The 17,452-nt window shown below is 43.2% G+C and overlaps 2 protein-coding genes across 4 annotated transcripts in view; one reads left to right on the top strand and one right to left on the bottom strand.

Moving 5' to 3' along the window:
- Positions 1-17,452, top strand: part of FLT3 (fms related receptor tyrosine kinase 3) — a 96,553-nt gene that overhangs the window by 23,690 nt on the left and 55,411 nt on the right. For all 3 annotated transcript variants that reach the window (XM_077974138.1, XM_077974139.1, XM_077974137.1), the window contains exons 2-3: positions 1,178-1,299; positions 14,062-14,264. In XM_077974138.1, coding sequence (XP_077830264.1) covers positions 1,178-1,299; positions 14,062-14,264 — 325 coding nt within the window. The remainder of the gene's footprint in view (positions 1-1,177; positions 1,300-14,061; positions 14,265-17,452) is intronic.
- On the bottom strand, positions 10,545-11,054 carry LOC114675561 (histone H2B type 1-J-like). Its single transcript, XM_028842780.2, has one exon. The coding sequence runs from the start codon at positions 10,965-10,967 to the stop codon at positions 10,626-10,628; it is 342 nt and encodes a 113-aa protein (XP_028698613.2). The 5' UTR covers positions 10,968-11,054; the 3' UTR covers positions 10,545-10,625.

Below are 17,452 nucleotides of genomic sequence, written 5' to 3'. Positions count from 1 at the left end.
CACAGGCAGCAGGCAAGAGAGAGAATCGTCTCTGGGGAATAGGACCAACCTGTGAGAAAAGACCTAAAGATACACCTACAGAGATTGGGCTACGGGCCACACCATAGAGCTTAGGACAGACACTCCGCACTTCATTCTTATATGTGAACAGACTGTTGAAGATTGTCAGTCATTTGGGGAAGATATCTACATCATGGGCAAACAGAAAGTGAAGAGGAGAGAAGGAATCAAAAGAAATAATTCAAGAAAATGCCAAACAGAGGGATATGAATTTCTAGATTGAAAAGGCCCACTGTGTACCCAGCACAATGGATGAAAATAGACTCTCAAGAAGGCACATAATTTTGAAAATTTTAGTGCTGTGGTTTCGAAGAAAAGATTCTATAAGCATCCATAAAGCAAAAAAGAATAGGCCGGGCGCGGTGGCTCACGCCTGTAATCCCAGCGCTTTGGGAGACCAAGGCGGGCAGATCACCAGGTCAAGAGATAGAGACCATCCTGGCCAACATGGTGAAACCCTGTCTTTACTAAAAAAAAATACAAAACATTGGCTGGGCGTGGTGACGGGCGCCTGTGGTCCCAGCTACTCGGGAAGCTGAGGCAGGAGAATGGTGTGAATCCGGGAGGCGAAGCTTGCAGTGAGCTGAGATCGCGCCACTGCACTCCAGCCTGGGTGACAAAGCAAGACTCGATCTCAAAAAAAGAAAAAAAGAGTATCAGGCTGGGCGCGGTGGCTCAGGCCTGTAATCCTCTCAAAAAAAATATCCATCTCAAAAAAAAAAAAAAAAGAAATCTACATACAACAAAAGGTGCACACGCACACACACACACACGCACACAAATCATGTATACAAATAATCATTTCCTCAGTCAAACTAGCCTCATTTCAAAAGCTTAAGAGCCACAGGTAGTTAGTGAGTGGCTACCGTATTAGACAGCACAGGCATAGAACATGTCCATCCCTGCAGACTGCTTTATTGGACAGCCCTGCTCTAAGTACCTCTGCTCCTGATTTAAAGCAGACTAAACTTGCATAAAATCGAATTTCCTACATACTTTCCTAGTGGCCAGTTTCCCCTGATTACACTTTGTTTTGTTGTTTGGTTGCAAGATAAATACATGTTTTGTTTTTAAGGTGTGCATGTATCAACATTATCATTTTTATTTTGTTTTACAGTTGTTTTTTCTGCAATGATATTTGGGACTATTACAAATCAAGATCTGCCTGTGATCAAGTGTGTTTTAATCAATCATAAGAACAATGATTCATCAGTGGGGAAGTCATCATCATATCCCATGGTAAAGTAACGTTAAAATTATACCTTTAGCTGTTTTTCTCTAGAGACCATAATCTGTAAGTTATTGAAGGCTACCATGGCTAAATGGGCTTCTCTTTATGTATTTAAGTATATTATGTTCTCACATCTGGTACCGACAGAGCATCTATACTCGTAGCTCCCTGGCACTCCATTCCTTCAAGAACCATATTCTTCATATGAGGATTTAGGAAGGACACTGATTGATAACTAGCATGAAATAACGAGTAGAGTCGTCCCTCAGTATACAGTGGGGATTGGTTCCAAGACTCTCACTAATACCAAAATCCATGGATATTCAAGTCCCTGATGTAAAATGACTTGGTATTTGCATGTAACCTATGCAGATTCTATATATTTTTGAGACAGTCTCATTTTGTTGACCATGCTGGAGTATAGTGCCATGATCACAGCTCACTGCAGCCTCACCCTCCCAGGCTCAAGCAGTCCTCCCACTTCAACCTCCCAAGTAGCTGGGACTAAAGGCACATGCCACCACACCTGGCTAATTTTTTTTATTTTTTGCAAAGATGGGGTCCCACTCTTTTGCCCAGGCTGATCTTGAACTCCTGGGCTCAACTGATCCTCCCACCTAAGCATCCCAAAGTGCTGGGATTACAGTCCTGAGCCACTATGCCTGACCCTCCTGTATACCTTTAAAATTATCTCTAGATTACTTATAATACCTAATATGATGCAAATGCTTTATAATACCTAAACAACTATGTGAATAGTTGTTATACCCTATTGTTTAGGAAATAATGACGAGGGAAAAAAGTCGGTACGTGTTCAGTACAGATGCAACCCCATTTTTTCGGAATATTTTCAATCTGTGGTTGGTTGTATCCACGGATGTGGAAACCATGGTTACAGAGGGCCGACTGTATTTCCTTCTCTCCTTAAAGAGAATCCAGGCTTTTCTCCCAAGCCTGAATCCCTCACTTCCAGATGCCCCTAGTATATAGGTAGATTTTCCATTTGCACATCAAAATCCACCTATATCATTTATTTCATTTCTATTTTCCCAAGCCTGCTCTTATTCTTGTATTAATTGATTTCTGTTTATAACCGTGCCTAGTTCCCAGGCTTGAAAGCTCAGCATCATCTTTCTTTCTATTACTTTCACATTTGGTCAGTTACCAAGTGTTGTCGATTCCCTGTAGGAGTTCTCATATAATCATCTCATATTCTCTAGTCTCACTGCCACTTCCCTAATTCAAGCTCTCGTTAACTCCCTCATAATCATAGTGATATCCTAAGTGGCGTCTTCCTGCTACAGTTCATTTCAGAGATAGCTGCTGGGCTAGCCTCCCTGAAGCAGGCACATCCTTCACTGCCTGGCTCTGAACCCTCCATGATTTCCCATTACTTAGAATGATACCAAGGTTGCTCAGTAATCTGGCACTGGCTCCTTCAAGTTCCGACCTTGTTTTTCATTACTCCTCTCTTTTACGCTATTCATCTTGTTTTTCATTACTCCTCTCTCTTGTGCTATTCCCACCCTTCTATTTTAAAAACATATATTTAGTAAATTTACTCAAGGGAAGCTTAAGTGATGGAGAACTGAAAATAGTAGAAATCAGCCAGGTACAGTGGCTCACACCAGTAATCCCAGCACTTTGGGAGGCCAAGGTGGGTGGATTGCTTGAGCTCAGGAGTTTGAGACTACCCTGAGGAACATGGTGAAACCCGTTTCTGTCAAAAATACAACAACAACAAAATTAACCAGCCATGGTGGCGCGTGCCTGTGGTCCCAGCTACTTGTGAGGCTGAGGCCGGAGGATCATCTGAGCCAGGGAGGCGGAGGTTGCAGTGAGCCAAGATTGTGCCACTGCACTCCAGCCTGGGCAACAGAGTGACACTTCCATCTCAAAAAAAAAAAAAAGGAAAAGAAAAAAAAGTAGAAATCTATAAACAACAAAAAGTGCCCATAAATTGGTAAGCTCTGCAGACATTTCCAGTTGAGGGTTCATACAAATGTATAGTCACCCTTTTTTCTTTTATATAGGTATAACACAGAAATACATGACATAATGGCCTGACTCTCCCCGCTCCGTAAATCAGATACATTAGAGATATTCTGAAGTTTTAAAAACAGTGTGAAGCAAGTTTCAGTAACAACATTGTACATGAATATAAAGAAATACATGATTTTTTCATGCCAGAAGCGTGGTTGGTTTTAATTTTTCAATAGGTGTTGGCATCATAACACGTTAGCTGGTTAATAATTAAGGCATTTTGCATACACAATATTTCAATGTGGACAAAATAATTTTAATATTTGCTATGATGTTTTAAACTTTTAGTGTCTTTTTGATATAAGAAAATAGCTGCACACATTTAAGTGTTTTTGTATAAAAACAAAACCTTAAATTAATGATGATTGGTTAATAATAATAAATCATATATATATATATATATATATATATTTTTTTTTTTTTTGAAATGGAGTCTTACTCTGTCACCCAGGCTGGAATGCCATGGTACGATCTCAGCTCACTGCAGCCTCTGCCTCCTGGGTTCAAGTGATTCTCCTGCCTCAGCCTCTCGAGTAGCTGGGATTACAGGCACCTGCCACCACACCCAGCTAATTTTTTGTATTTTTAGTAGAGACGGGGTTTCACCATGTTGGCCAGGCTGGTCTTGAACTCTTGACCTCAAGTGATCTGCCTGCTTTGGCCTCCCAAAGTGTTGGGATTACAGGTGTGAGCCACTGCTACTGGCTGATATATATCAGATATATATATATACACATATATATATCATAGATACATATATCATAGATATATTTAGATATACTATATATTCTTATGCAATATTCAGGATTGTATTAAGACCTAGTAGTTCTTTTATTATTATTATTATTATTATTATTATTATTATTATTATTTCTTTTTTAAAGACAGCATCACGGCCAAGCATAGTGGCTCATGCCTATAATCCCAGCACTTTGGGAGGCTGAAGTGGGTGGATCACCTGAAGTCAGGAGTTCGAGACCAGCCTGGCCAACATAATGAAATCCCATTTCTACTAAAAATATAAAAATTAGCCGGGTGTTGTGGCACATGTCTGTAATCCTGTAATCCCAGCTACTCAGGAGGCTGAGGCAGGAGAATCGCTTGAACTTGGGAGGTAGAGGTTGCAGTAAGCAGAGATCTGCATTCCAGCCTGGGCAACAGAGAGAGACTCTGTCTCTAAATAAATAAATAAATAAATAAATAAATAAAGGATCTCACTATGTTGCCCAGGTTGGTCTCAAACTAAGACCCAGAAGTTCTTAAACCACATTAAACAAATAACCATACAAATCCTAATTGCTGCAAAGATGAATAGTCTTTATGGTGTACTTTCATCTCATTGAACTTGCTTCTTTTAGATACTTCCCCACTTCAATGTGAAGTAGATTGTAAGAGTTTCAGTGGCTTAAAAAAAAAAGTTTTCATTTCTTCCATAGTTCACACTTCTCAGATGAGGCATTTTTCTGAAAATCCTCCAGTCCAGGGATGTTTTGAATAACCACCAAGCACTCTTTAGTAGATAAAACTTGTCAATGCCTCTGTGATGGCGTTGATCACAGTGTGATCTACATCTTTAGCTCTATTAACAGAATATACCCTGGAACCAGAGTAAGATGGTTACACAGTTCCCACAATCTACTTAATTGTTTACAATACAATTTTTTTTTGGTCTTTGTATTCGTCATGAAACTAAAAGAAAAAGAAAAAAAGAATGTTTCTATCATTTACAGTCTCTATTTGGGATGATAGTTCTGATCACCCCTTTTTATGACTGCTTGAAGCCAGCTTAGACCAACTGTTAGTCCATTTTTGTGTTGCTATGGAGAAAGACCTGAGATTGGGTGATTTGTAAAGAAAAGAGGTTTAACTGGCTCATGGTTCCACAGGCTGTACAAGCATGGCAGCAGCATCTGCTCAGCTTCTGATTAGGCCTCAAGAAGCTTCCTTTCGTGGTAGAAGACAAAGGGAGAGCAGGCATATCACATGGCGGGAGTAGGAGCGAGAGAGAGGGGAGGTCCCAGACACTTTTAAACAACCAGATCTTGCATGAACTGAGAACTCACTGATCACCAAGCCATTCATGAGGTATCCACCCTGATGATCCAATACTTCCTACCAGGTTCCATCTCCGACACTGGGAATCACATTTCTTGTTTTTTTTTTTTTTTTTTTTTTGTGACAGAGTCTCACACTGTCACCAAGGCTGGAGTGCAGTGGCGCCATCTCGGCTCACTACAACCTCCGCCTTCCAGGTTCAAGTGATTCTCCTGATTCAGCCTCCCAAGTAGCTGGGACTACAGGCGTGTGCCAACCCACCTAATTTTTGTGTGTGTGTGTGTGTGTATATATATTTATATAGATGTAAATATATATGTATATATTATATATTTATATAATATATATTTATATATTTACATCTATAAAAATATATATATTTACATCTATATAAATATATATATATATTTTTTTTTGGTAGAGACGGGGTTTTGCCATGTTAGCCAGACAGGTCTCGAACTCCTGACCTCAGGTGATCTGCCCACCTCGGCCTCCCAAAGTGCTGGGATTACAGGCATGAGCCGCTGCACCCGGCTGGGAATCGCATTTCAACATGAGCTTTGGAGGGGACACACATCCAAACCATATCACCAACTATTCCATATTCTTGAAATTTGCTTTTAAGAAATGACTGTACTAAGGCACCAAGTATTCACAGCAGCTGAGCGAGATGTACTGTTGTTTTTTTCCTGTCAGTGATTAGAGAGCATAGGCAGGCAAGCCACCCTAACTCTAAAATTATCTCTCCTTACCAAATCGGTTCCTTTATACCTCCCTTCCTCCAGGAAGTCAAAGCTGCATTTAATGTCACATTCCTCCTGAACAAATCTTGTGCCATTGCGGCACAGTCTAAACAAAACAAAACATCATAAAAACAAAAACAATAAACACCAAAAGTCTCCACTATGGTTTAACGATGGGTTTTCTGTTTGTGAAGAACTGAAGTCACTGGAGTTGACCAAATGTGTTTGACAATCATGACCTCATATTTCAGGCAGGTGGCCTGCACAAGCCAGCTCATTTTCTTTATTTGCCGCGTCCCACCCTGTACTTCTAGAGAATGAGTTGTTGATTTGTTCGTTTGTTGGTTGGTTTTCTGCAACGAGGATTTGGGAAGAATGGTGGACTTTGTGCGATAGATCATTTTACGTGCTTTCTCTGGACTTTTCACAACTTGTGCAGCTGTTTTATTTATGTACTCAGACAACAACTGTGTTAACGATTTCATGTTCTCATTAATTAGCTATACTTGTTATAAGAAGATCAACAGACTGAACTTCACTGTTATTACCAAAGTTGTGTTCGTTTGTTTTTTTTAACATTGTGAGTTTTAGATATCACAGTCTCTTAAATTCCAGTGCCTTCATGGCACCATGGGACACAACTCTGCCAGGTGGTGAAGAACCTGGCCTGGCCTTCAAGAACATCCCTTAGCTCCTGGCCAGCCTGGCTCAAGCTATTTCTGGACTGCCAGCGGTGGAGCCCACCACCTCTGTACTGTGCATTTATCATGCTGTTCTCTTTCCTCTGAAGCCCGCAGATTTGTCTATCAGGATTGCACCCAGCTTTAATTTTTAAAAACTTTTTGCCGGGCGCGGTGGCTCAAGCCTGTAATCCCAGCACTTTGGGAGGCCGAGACGGGCGGATCACGAGGTCAGGAGATCGAGACCATCCTGGCTAACACGGTGAAACCCCGTCTCTACTAAAAAAATACAAAAAAACTAGCCGGGCGAAGTGGCGGGCGCCTGTGGTCCCAGCTACTCGGGAGGCTGAGGCAGGAGAATGGCGTAAACCCGGGAGGTGGAGCTTGCAGTGAGCTGAGATCCGGCCACTGCACTCCAGCCTGGGCGACAGAGCCAGACTCAGTCTCAAAAAAAAAAAAAATAAAAAATAAAAAAATAAAAACTTTTTATGGGGGCTGGGTGCAGTGGCTCACGCCTGTAATCCCAGCACTTTGGGAGGCCTAGGCAGGCAGATCACCTGAGGTCAGGAGTTCGAGACCAGCCTGCCCAACATGGAGAAACTCCGTCTCTACTAAAAATATAAAATAAGCTGGGTGTGGTGGCACATGCCTGTAATCCCAGCTACTCAAGAGGCTGAGGCAGGAGAATTGCTTGAACCCAGGAGGCGGAGGTTGCAGTGAGCCAAGATCATGCCATTGCACTCCAGTCTGGGCAACAAGAGCAAGATTATGGATTTCTGGCAAGAATTTCCGAGGAGTGTGTCCTTCCCAGTGCATCATATTCAGAGTGACAGGAAGTCATTTGGTGTCATTATGAGATGTGAACCTTGATCATTAGATTTAGATGGTGCATGCCATGTGTCCCCACTGCAAAGTTACTATTTTCTTCACTTGTAATTAATAAGTGTCTTGGAGGGGATGCAAATATCCTGTTCCTTCTTTAATTTTTACCTACTGATTTTAGCACCCATTGGTGGATCTTGCCTACGACTATTATAGTGGTATTTGCCTAATGGTGCTTCTCTTTTTCCTACATTCCCTCTATGTTAATTGGAATGTTTTGTGAGGAAGCACTGTCCCTTTGCCCTCATTTTATTTATTCGTTCAATTTTTTAATTTATATCAATATAGACCCATGAATATTTATTTTATTCTCTGGGTTGTAACCCAATACAATCATTATTTATTTTGTTGCTCAAATTGTTCCAGTTTTGGCCGTTAGGAGCGACTTCAGTTTTGCTCCTATGTCCTTTCAACATCTCCTCATCTTTTTCCAAGCCCTTCCTTAATTTTTGACACACTACCAGATAGTTCAGGTTCATCTTGTATTTTTCTTGCCTTAGCCCTGGAATTAAGCACATCTCCAAAGAGCACTGGCTTCTTTGGGGGATAGTATTTAGAAACCAAGATCTGAGAGCTGGGTGTGCCCATTGTTGCTGGGATTTCATTGCTTCTAGGCCCTCTCAGCAGGCAGAGCCTGGAAATACAATATACAGATAATCTAATTTTAGAATTACTAACCTGTACCCTGGTGAGAAATAGATTTACTAACTAAAGGACAGTAGTGCTTTTTGTCTTTAGCCTTATGGGATCCAAAGTATTATTTTCTGAAGTTACTTAGGTTAGTTCCTTTCTTTCCCATCCCCTTCACTATGGTTTTATTATTTATTTGTGATACAATTGAATTAATTTGTTTTTTTTCCATTTGGTTTTAATTCCATTTTGATATTTCTTCCAGTCCCCTCATTTCACATATTCTAGTTGGTTTATTTATTTTATTTTATTTAGTATATATTCTTTTATTAGAGACAGGGTTACACCATGTTGCCCAGGCTGGTCTCGAATTCCTGGACTCAAGCAATCTGCCTGCCTTAGCCTCCCGAAGTGCTGGGATTACAGGTGTGAACCACCACGCCTGGTTTATTATTATTATTATTATTTTGAGACAAGATGTTGCTCTGTCGCCCAGGCTGGAGTGCGGTGACACAAACATAGCTCACTTCAGCCTCAACCTCCTGGGCTCAGGCAATCCTCCTGCCTCAGCCTCCTGGGTAGCAAGGACCACAGGCATGTGCCACCATGCCTGGCTAATTTTTTTTTTTTTTTTTTTTGTAGAAATGGTGTCTCACTTTGTTGCCCATGCTGAGCTTGAACTCCTGGGCTCAAGTGATCCTCTTGCCTTGGCCTCACAAAGTCTTGGGATTACAGGCATGAGCCACTGTGCCTGACCTTCCTGGTTGGTTTAATTACTTGTTTTTTGAGACATGACATGACTCTTGTCCTGTAAGTCAAAACTATGTGAAACAGTATACTCAGAGAAGGATCACTCTCTCCTCATTCCTACTGACAAGTTTCTACCCTCTTTCCACATCCCCTGTAATTAACCAGTCCCTTTGGATGTTTTGCTATTGTTCCTGTATTTATTGTGCACAAGTGACCAGATACATATATATTTCCTTATATTCTCCTCTTTCTTACATAGGGTAGCATACTTGAAGGTAGATACTTTTTGCACCTAACTTTCTTCACTTAACAGTACATCCAGGAAATCATTGCAAATCAGTTCTTAGAGGCTGTCTTCATTCTTTTTTTGTTGTTGTTGTTGAGACGGAGTCTCGCTCTGTCACCCGGGCTGGAGTGCAGTGGCCGGATCTCAGCTCACTGCAAGCTCCGCCTCCCGGGTTTACGCCATTCTCCTGCCTCAGCCTCCCGTGTAGCTGGGACTACAGGCGCCCGCCACCTCGCCCGGCTAATTTTTTGTATTTTTAGTAGAGACGGGGTTTCACCGTGTTAGCCAGGATGGTCTCGATCTCCTGACCTCGTGATCCGCCCGTCTCGGCCTCCCAAAGTGCTAGGATTACAGGCTTGAGCCACCGCGCCCGGCCGTCTTCATTCTTTTTTATAGCTACGTAGTACTCCATGGTGTGGATGTCCCATAATTTGTTCAACCACTCTCCTGTGTACGAGCATTTAGGTTGTTTTCAGTATTTTGCAATTACAAATTGTGCTGCAATTAACTGCTAGACGTATGCTTATTCCCAGAAGTGAGATTGCTCACTCAAATGGTGAGTAAATAGCAAGTTTTATTAGGTATTGCCAGATTCTCCAGAAGGATTGTGCGGGGTATGTTCCCCCAGCAATACAGGAGAACAACTGTTTCCTCATAGCTTCACCAACAAAATGTGTTGTCATATTTTTATGTTTTTTAATTTTTTGCCAGTCTGATAGATGAGACGTGATATCTGTCTTGTTTTTTTTTTTAAGTTGAACTGTTTATTCCCTTTTAAGTACACATCTGAGAGCATACAATGTATTTAATCTCTACCTTCATTTTACCACTGAAGAGCAGACCCAACCTTTGTTCATATAGACAATTTGATCTTACATAAGCTTATCAAAATTAACACTGCATTTCTCACCAGGAAACAATTTGCTGGGCACACATTCACGGGTAGGTAGGCAGACAAAGACAGTTTCAAGAGCAGCCCCTAAGGCGAACCCCAGCATATCTATACCGTAGTAAGATACCACTATCAATCTATGTAAGCTTACTTACAACAATGCCTATGTGAAAAGAATGTAGTTATCTGTGCTTGGTGGAGTTGTGTGCTCTCCGAAAGTTAAGCAGGCGGGAAGCCAAAAATATAAACTGGGACTGACAACACAAGGAAGATTCTTTCACTGAGGGGGTTCAGTAGCCCTGAAAAGATACTTTGGAGTCAAGCAGCCGGGACTCCCTTGGAGCCAGTGTACTTGGTGGCCGCCTTGGTGCCCTCAGACAAGGCGTGCTTGGGCCAGCTCGCCCGGCAGCCCCAGGCGCAGGGCCGTCTGGATCTCGCGGGACGTGACGGTGGAGCGCTTGTTGTAGTGCGCCAGGCGGAACGCCTCTCCCGCGATGCGCTCAAAGATGTCATTGGCGAAGGAGTTCATGAGGCCCATGGCCTTGGACGAGATGCCGGTGTCGGGGTGGACCTGCTTCAGCACCTTGTACATGTAGATGGAGTAGCTCTCCTTGCGGCTGCGCTTGCGCTTCTTGCCATCTTTCTTCTGGGCTTTGCTGACGGCTTTCTCGGAGCCCTTCTTGGGAGCCGGCGCAGACTTTGCAGGTTCAGGCATGGCCAGACCCAAGACTGACCCTTTCCCCCGAGAACGCAAGCAGAACTGTAGTCTCGGGGTCCACCGGAAACGACTGTGCACTTACAGAGGCCGTGCGCATGACGCTGCGTTGTGGTTCGCGAGTTTTTTCCCTCCGTCTTGTTTTAACTTACGGATTTCTTTTTTTTTTTTTTTTGAGACGGAGTCTCGCTCCGTCGCCCAGGCTGGAGTGCAGTGGCCGGATCTCAGCTCACTGCAAGCTCCGCCTCCCGGGTTCGGGCCATTCTCCTGTCTCAGCCTCCTGAGTAGCTGGGACTACAGGCGCCCGCCACCTCGCCCGGCTAGTTTTTTGTATTTTTTAGTAGAGACGGGGTTTCACCGTGTTAGCCAGGATGGTCTCGATCTCCTGACCTAGTGATCTGCCCGTCTCGGCCTCCCAAAGTGCTGGGATTACAGGCTTGAGCCACCGCACCCGGCCAACGGATTTCTAATTACAAGTAAGTTTAACATTTTCTCGTATGTTTGAGGGCCATTTTTTTTTTTTTTTTTGTTGAGATGGAGTCTCGCTCTGTCGCCCAGGCTGGAGTACAGTGGTGCCACCTTGGCTCACTGCAGCCTCTGCCTCCTGGGTTTAAGCAATTCTCTGCCTCAGCCTCCCAGGTAGCTGGGATTACAGGCGCCTTCCATCACACCTGGCTAATTTTTGTGTTTTTAGCAGGGACAGGGTTTCACCATCTTGGCCAGGCTGGTCTCGAACTCCTGACCTCGTGATCCGCCCGCGTTGTCCTCCCAAAGTGCTGGGATTACAGGCATGAGCCACCGCGCCCAGCTGAGGGCCATTCTTTATATCTTTTTTCTTCAATTGTGTATTCAATTCTTTTTCCCATTTTTCTGCTGTGTTTTAGTTCTGTGTCCCTCAATTTGCAAAGGTTCTTTTTATATTAGGGGCATTCATCCTTTACTTGTAATATATATTGGAATATTTTCTTCTAGTATGTCAGCTCGGTTTTTTTTGTTTGTTTTGGGACGGGGTCTTGCTATGTTCTCCAGGCTGAACTTGAACTCCTGGGCTGAAGTGATCCTTCCACCTCGGCCTCCTGAGTAGCTGGAACTACAGGCAGGTACCACCATGCTTGACTTGTCTATTATTTTTTACTTTATCTTGTGCCCATCTTTTATGATCCAGCTCAATTACTGGACTTGGGTGAACACCTTAAACATCCTGGCTTAGAAGTCTCTTCTCCCTTCTTTGAAGTTCCAGGGCACTTAAAATTTACATTTCAAAGTAGTTGGTATCTTTTTATGGGACACATTGTATTTCTCCTGTGTTTTACTTATTTATAGTCCTAGGAGACTCAAACTCTTTAAGGACAAGATTGGTGTCTTTTCTTTCTAGTCTCATAGTACTCAGCAGACGGTCTTAAACTTATCAGATACTTACTAAGTGAACAAATAAGACCAGAAATACGGGTTTTGACCAGTAGCAGAAGAGCTACCCTGCTCTTCACCTGAAGAAATATATGTGTGCTTGTGTGTGTGCGTGTGTGTGTGTGCATGCTGTGTTCAGCCATGTAAAGGAGGTAGGAGGTGGGGGACTCCACAGCAGAAGCTGCTCCAACCCCTCCTCTCAATATATCTCAATTGTTTGTTTATTTATTTATTTATTTATTTATTTATTTATTTATTGAGACAGAGTGTCACTCCATCGCCCAGGCTGGAGTGCAATGGCGGGATCTTGGCTCATTGACACCTCCACCTCCCAGGTTCAAGTGATTCTCCTGCCTCAGCCTCCTGAGTAGCTGGGATTACAGGCGCCTGCCATCACACCCAGCTAATTTTTTGTATTTTCAGTAGAGACAGGGGTTCACCATGTTGGCCAGGCTGGTCTCGAACTCCTGACCTCAAGCGATCCGTCCGCTTCAACCTCCCAAAGTGCTAGAATTACAGGCGTGAGCCATGGCGCCCGGCCTAATATATCTCAATTATTTAAAGCAGGCAAGAATTGTGATGGTGGCAGTGTGCCTATGGGGACATCTGCCCAGAAAATTTGGTTTTTACATTTCCTTTAACACCGATACCAATTTACCATTGTTTTATACATTTTAATTTATATACCAACAATCACAAAAATATTTACCTATATATTATGGATTTTATAACTACGGTCTGAACATTAGAGTGCTAGGGGTGATACAACAAACTACCACAGACTGGGCAACTTAAACCAACAGAAATATATTGTCTCACAATTCTGGAGGCTAGAAGTCCAGAATTAAAATGTCAGTAGGGTTGGTTCCTTCTAAGGGCAGTGAGCAAGAATCTGTTCCAGACCTCTCTCCTTGGCTTGAAGATGGCTGTCTTACTGTTCACATGGTGTTCTTACTGTCTGTGTATCTGCCTTCAAATCTCCTCTTCTTTTTTTTTTTTTTTTTTTGAGACAGTCTCACTCTGTTGCCCAATCTGGAGTGCAGTGGCGTGATCTCAGCTCGCTGCAACCTCCGCCTCCCATGTTCAAGCCATTCTCCTGCCTCAGCCTCCCACGGAGCTGGGATTACAGGCATCCACCACCACTTCCAGCTAATTTTTTGTATTTTTAGTAGACATGGGGTTTCACAATGGTGGCCAGGCTGGTCTCGAATTCCTGACTTCAAGTGATCTGCCTGCCTCAGCGTCCCAAAGTGCTAGGATTGCAGGTGTGAGCCACCACGCCCTGCCTCCTTTTCTTTTAAGGACACCAGTCATACTGGATTTAGGCTCGCCGTAATGACCCATTTTAACTTGATTACCACTGTGAAGACCATCTCCAAATAAAGTTGCATTCTGAGATACTGAGAGTTGGGACTTCAACATATGAATTTGCAGAGGTAGGGGGACACCCACCATGTCAGTCTGTACAACATTTTAGAAATGCAGCCCAAAGTTATTTATCTTTTCTTTAGAGAATTGTAATTTATAGGACCTTCTGTCAGCAACGTGTTCTCCGTGGGTTCCAAATTGTGTGGGTGTTGTGTGCAGTGTGTCAGCATGAATGTATTTGATAAAGTTTTGATGTGAAGAAGGGGAGGCCTTAGACCTGCAGTTTTCCTGAATTCACTTTTTTCTGTCTACGATGTAGGTGTCAGAATCCCCAGAAGACCTCGGGTGTGCATTGAGACCCCAGAGCGCAGGGACAGTGTATGAAGCCGCCACGGTGGAAGTGGATGTATCTGCTTCCATCACATTGCAAGTGCTGGTCGACACCCCAGGGAACGTTTCCTGTCTCTGGGTCTTTAAGCACAGCTCCCTGAATTGTCAGCCACATTTTGATGTACAAAATAGGTAAGTGGAGGAATACCTTCTTGATATAAAATGTGGTTCATTTGGAATTTTGTTTCAAGTTTCTGTTCATGATTATTGTAAATCTTTTTTTTTTTTTTGAGTCGGGGTCTCTCTCTGTCACCCAGGCTGGAGTACAGTGGCACAATCTTGGCTCACTGTAGCCTCGACCTTCCAAGCTCAAGTAATCCCCCCATCCCAGTCCTCCCAAGTAGCTGGGACTACAGGTGCGTGCCACCACACCCAGCTAATTTTTAAAATTTTCTTCTAGACACCATGGTGTTTCACCATGTTGCCAAGGCTGGTCTTGAGCTCCTGGGCTTAAGCAATCCACCCACCTCAGCGTTGGAAAGTACCAGGATTACACGTGTGAGCCGCTGTGCCTGGCCTCAGCCTGTTTTTTGTAACTCTTATCTTCAGTGAAATAACGAGCTAAAAATATAGTTAGGGCATCGATACATGACATTATATATCTGTCAAATTTCCTAGGATGTATAACACAAAAAATGAACCCTAATGCAAACTATGAACTTTATTTTATTTGAGTTTTGAGACGGAATCTCGCTGTCTCACCCAGGCTGGAGTGCAGTGGCCTGATCTTGGCTCACTGAAACTTCCATTTTTCCCAGGTTCAAGTAATTCTCCTGTCTTAACCTCCTGAATAGCGGGGATCACAGGCGCATGCCACTACACCCAGCTAATTTTTGTATTTTTAGTAGAGATGGGGTTTCACCATGTTGGCCGGGCTGGCCTCAAACTCCGGACTTTACATGATCCTCCCACCTCAACCTCCCAAAGTACTGGGATTACAGGCATGAGCCACCATGCCCGGCCCAAACTATGAACTTTAAAATTGGTTCATCAATTGTAACAAACATATCACACCTATGCAAGATGTTAATAATAAGGGAAACTGTGTGTGGAGAGAAGTGCATATATGGCATCTTTCTGTGTCTTCTGCTTAATTTTCCTGTAAGTCTAAAACTGCTCTAAAAAGTAAAGTTGGTTGGGTGCAGTGGCTCACGCCTGTAATCCCAGCACTTTGGGAGGCTGAGGTGGATCAATTGAGGTCAGGAGTTCGAGACCAGCCTGGACAACATGGTGAAACCCTATCTCTACTAAAAATAAAAAAATTAGCCAGGCGTAGTGGTGTGCACCTGTAATCACAGCTACTTGGGAGGCTGAGGCAGGAGAATCGCTTGAAGCCCAGAGGGGTAGGTTCGGTGAGCTGATATCGCGCCACTGCACACCAACCTGAGAGACAAGAGTGAGACTCTGTCTCAAAAAAAAAAAAAAAAAAGAAAAAGAGAAAGGTTAAGTCTATTAAGTTAAACCTATACACACACACACACATATATAAGTATATAGAAAGCAGTGAGTGACTGGCAAAATGTAAAAGAAATAGTGAAAAGAATATCTGGGATTTTCCTTTCTTTCTTTCTTTTTTTTCTGAGACAGTGTCTTGCTCTGTCACCCAGGTTGGAGTGTAGTGGTGTGATCTTGGCTCACTGCAAGCTCCGCCTCCTGGGTTCATGCCATTCTCCTGCCTCAGCCTCCCGAGTAGCTGGGACTACAGGTGCCTGCCACCACGCCTGACTAATTTTTTGTATTTTTAGTAGAGATGGGATTTCTCTGTGTCAGCCAGGATGGTCTCGATCTCCTGACCTTGTGATCCACCCGCCTTGGCCTCCCAAAGTGCTGGGATTACAGGCGTGAGCCACTGCGCCTGGCCTCCTTTTTTTTTTTTTTTTTAATATTTTTACCTTATTTACGAAGAAGAACTTTTTTTTTTTTTGAGACGGAGTTCTGCTCTGTCTCCCAGGCTGGAGTGCAGTGGCATGATCTCAGCTCTCTGCAACCTCTGCCTCCCAGGTTCAAGCAATTCTCGTGCCTCAGCCTCCTGAGTAGCTGGGATTACAGGCACCCACTACCATTCCTGGCTAATGTTTTTTTTGTTTTGTTTTGTTTTGTTTTTTTTGTATTTTTAGTAGAGGCAGGGTTTCATCATGTTGGCCAGTCTGGTCTCAGACTCCTGACCTCAGGTGATCTGATCCACCCGCCTCAGCCTCCCAAAGTGCCGGGATTACAGGCATAAGCCACCTCACCGGGTCTATTTGGGATTTTTTAAATGTCTTGTGTTAAAGATAAAATTTAGAAAGTCTTCATTTCATTCTTGTTAGTGTAGCAAGAAATTTCTTTCTTTTTTTTTTTTTTTCTTGAGACGGAATCTTGCTCTGTTGCCAGGCCTGGAGTGCAGTGGCATGATCTTGGCTCACTGCAATGTCCTCCTCCTGGGTTCAAGCAGTTCTCCTGCCTCAGCCTCCCGAGTAGCTGGGATTACAGGCACCCGCCACCATGCCCAGCTAATTTTTGTATTTTTAATAGAGGCGGGGTTTCACCATGTTGGACAGGATGGTCTCCATCTCTTGACCTCTTGATCTGCCCACCTTGGCCTCCCAAAGTGCTGGGATTACAGGCATGAGCCACTGCACCTGGCCAAGACATTCCTTAAAAAAAAATTTTTTTTTAAAGGAAATTTATTTTTGGGAAATGCTTGGGAAAAGAACATTTGATTTTATCTATTTTGTTTCACAATATGATAAGCAGAATTGCAATGTTATGTGCTATCTACAGATTATTTAGTAAGACATTGATCTGTCTGTGAGGAACGTTGGTCTCATCCAGAAAAATGTCTTAGCCAAGATGTGTGGGTCATGTCCTAACCCTGTATAGCTCTATGCTGCTTGCTGCCCCCTGCTGTCCTTGTCCTCTTGCTGAAATGAGATAGGGCAAAGGACATAGGTCAATTAAATGCCCTCTTAACGCAGCCTTTCTTTCAGATTCTTGCGGCTGTCCCGTTGTGCCGCAGGTGTAGAGAAGGCACGCGTTTTCCAGGAACTATGTAGTGAACAGTACCCAAATGGCCTGCAAGGGGTATCGGGCCCCTTGATAGGGTCTTGGAGAACGTCTCTGTGATCAACTTGTACCAGTTATTTGTATTTTTTTTTAAGGTCAAATACATTCTTAAGTGATTTGCCGGACAGTGAGTATAGTTCTGAAGTTGAGTTCTAAATCTTGGAACACATTCATTTCCTTTCCTCTTTTGAGATTGTATTACTCACTTCTTGTTTTTTGGCTACAAATGTGCTGGGATTACAGGCATGAGCCACTGTGCCAGTCACATTTTCTTC

This window comes from Macaca mulatta, chromosome 17 (genome assembly GCF_049350105.2).
Source record: "Macaca mulatta isolate MMU2019108-1 chromosome 17, T2T-MMU8v2.0, whole genome shotgun sequence".
Taxonomy (NCBI): Eukaryota; Metazoa; Chordata; class Mammalia; order Primates; family Cercopithecidae; genus Macaca; species Macaca mulatta.
Note: the sequence above shows the minus strand (reverse complement) of the source record. Positions and strands in the feature narration are given on the sequence as shown.

What these genes read in the sequence shown, in the direction of transcription:
- LOC114675561 (XM_028842780.2), bottom strand. Translation starts at nt 10,967, where the DNA reads ATGCCTGAACCTGCAAAGTCTGCGCCGGCTCCCAAGAAGGGCTCCGAG.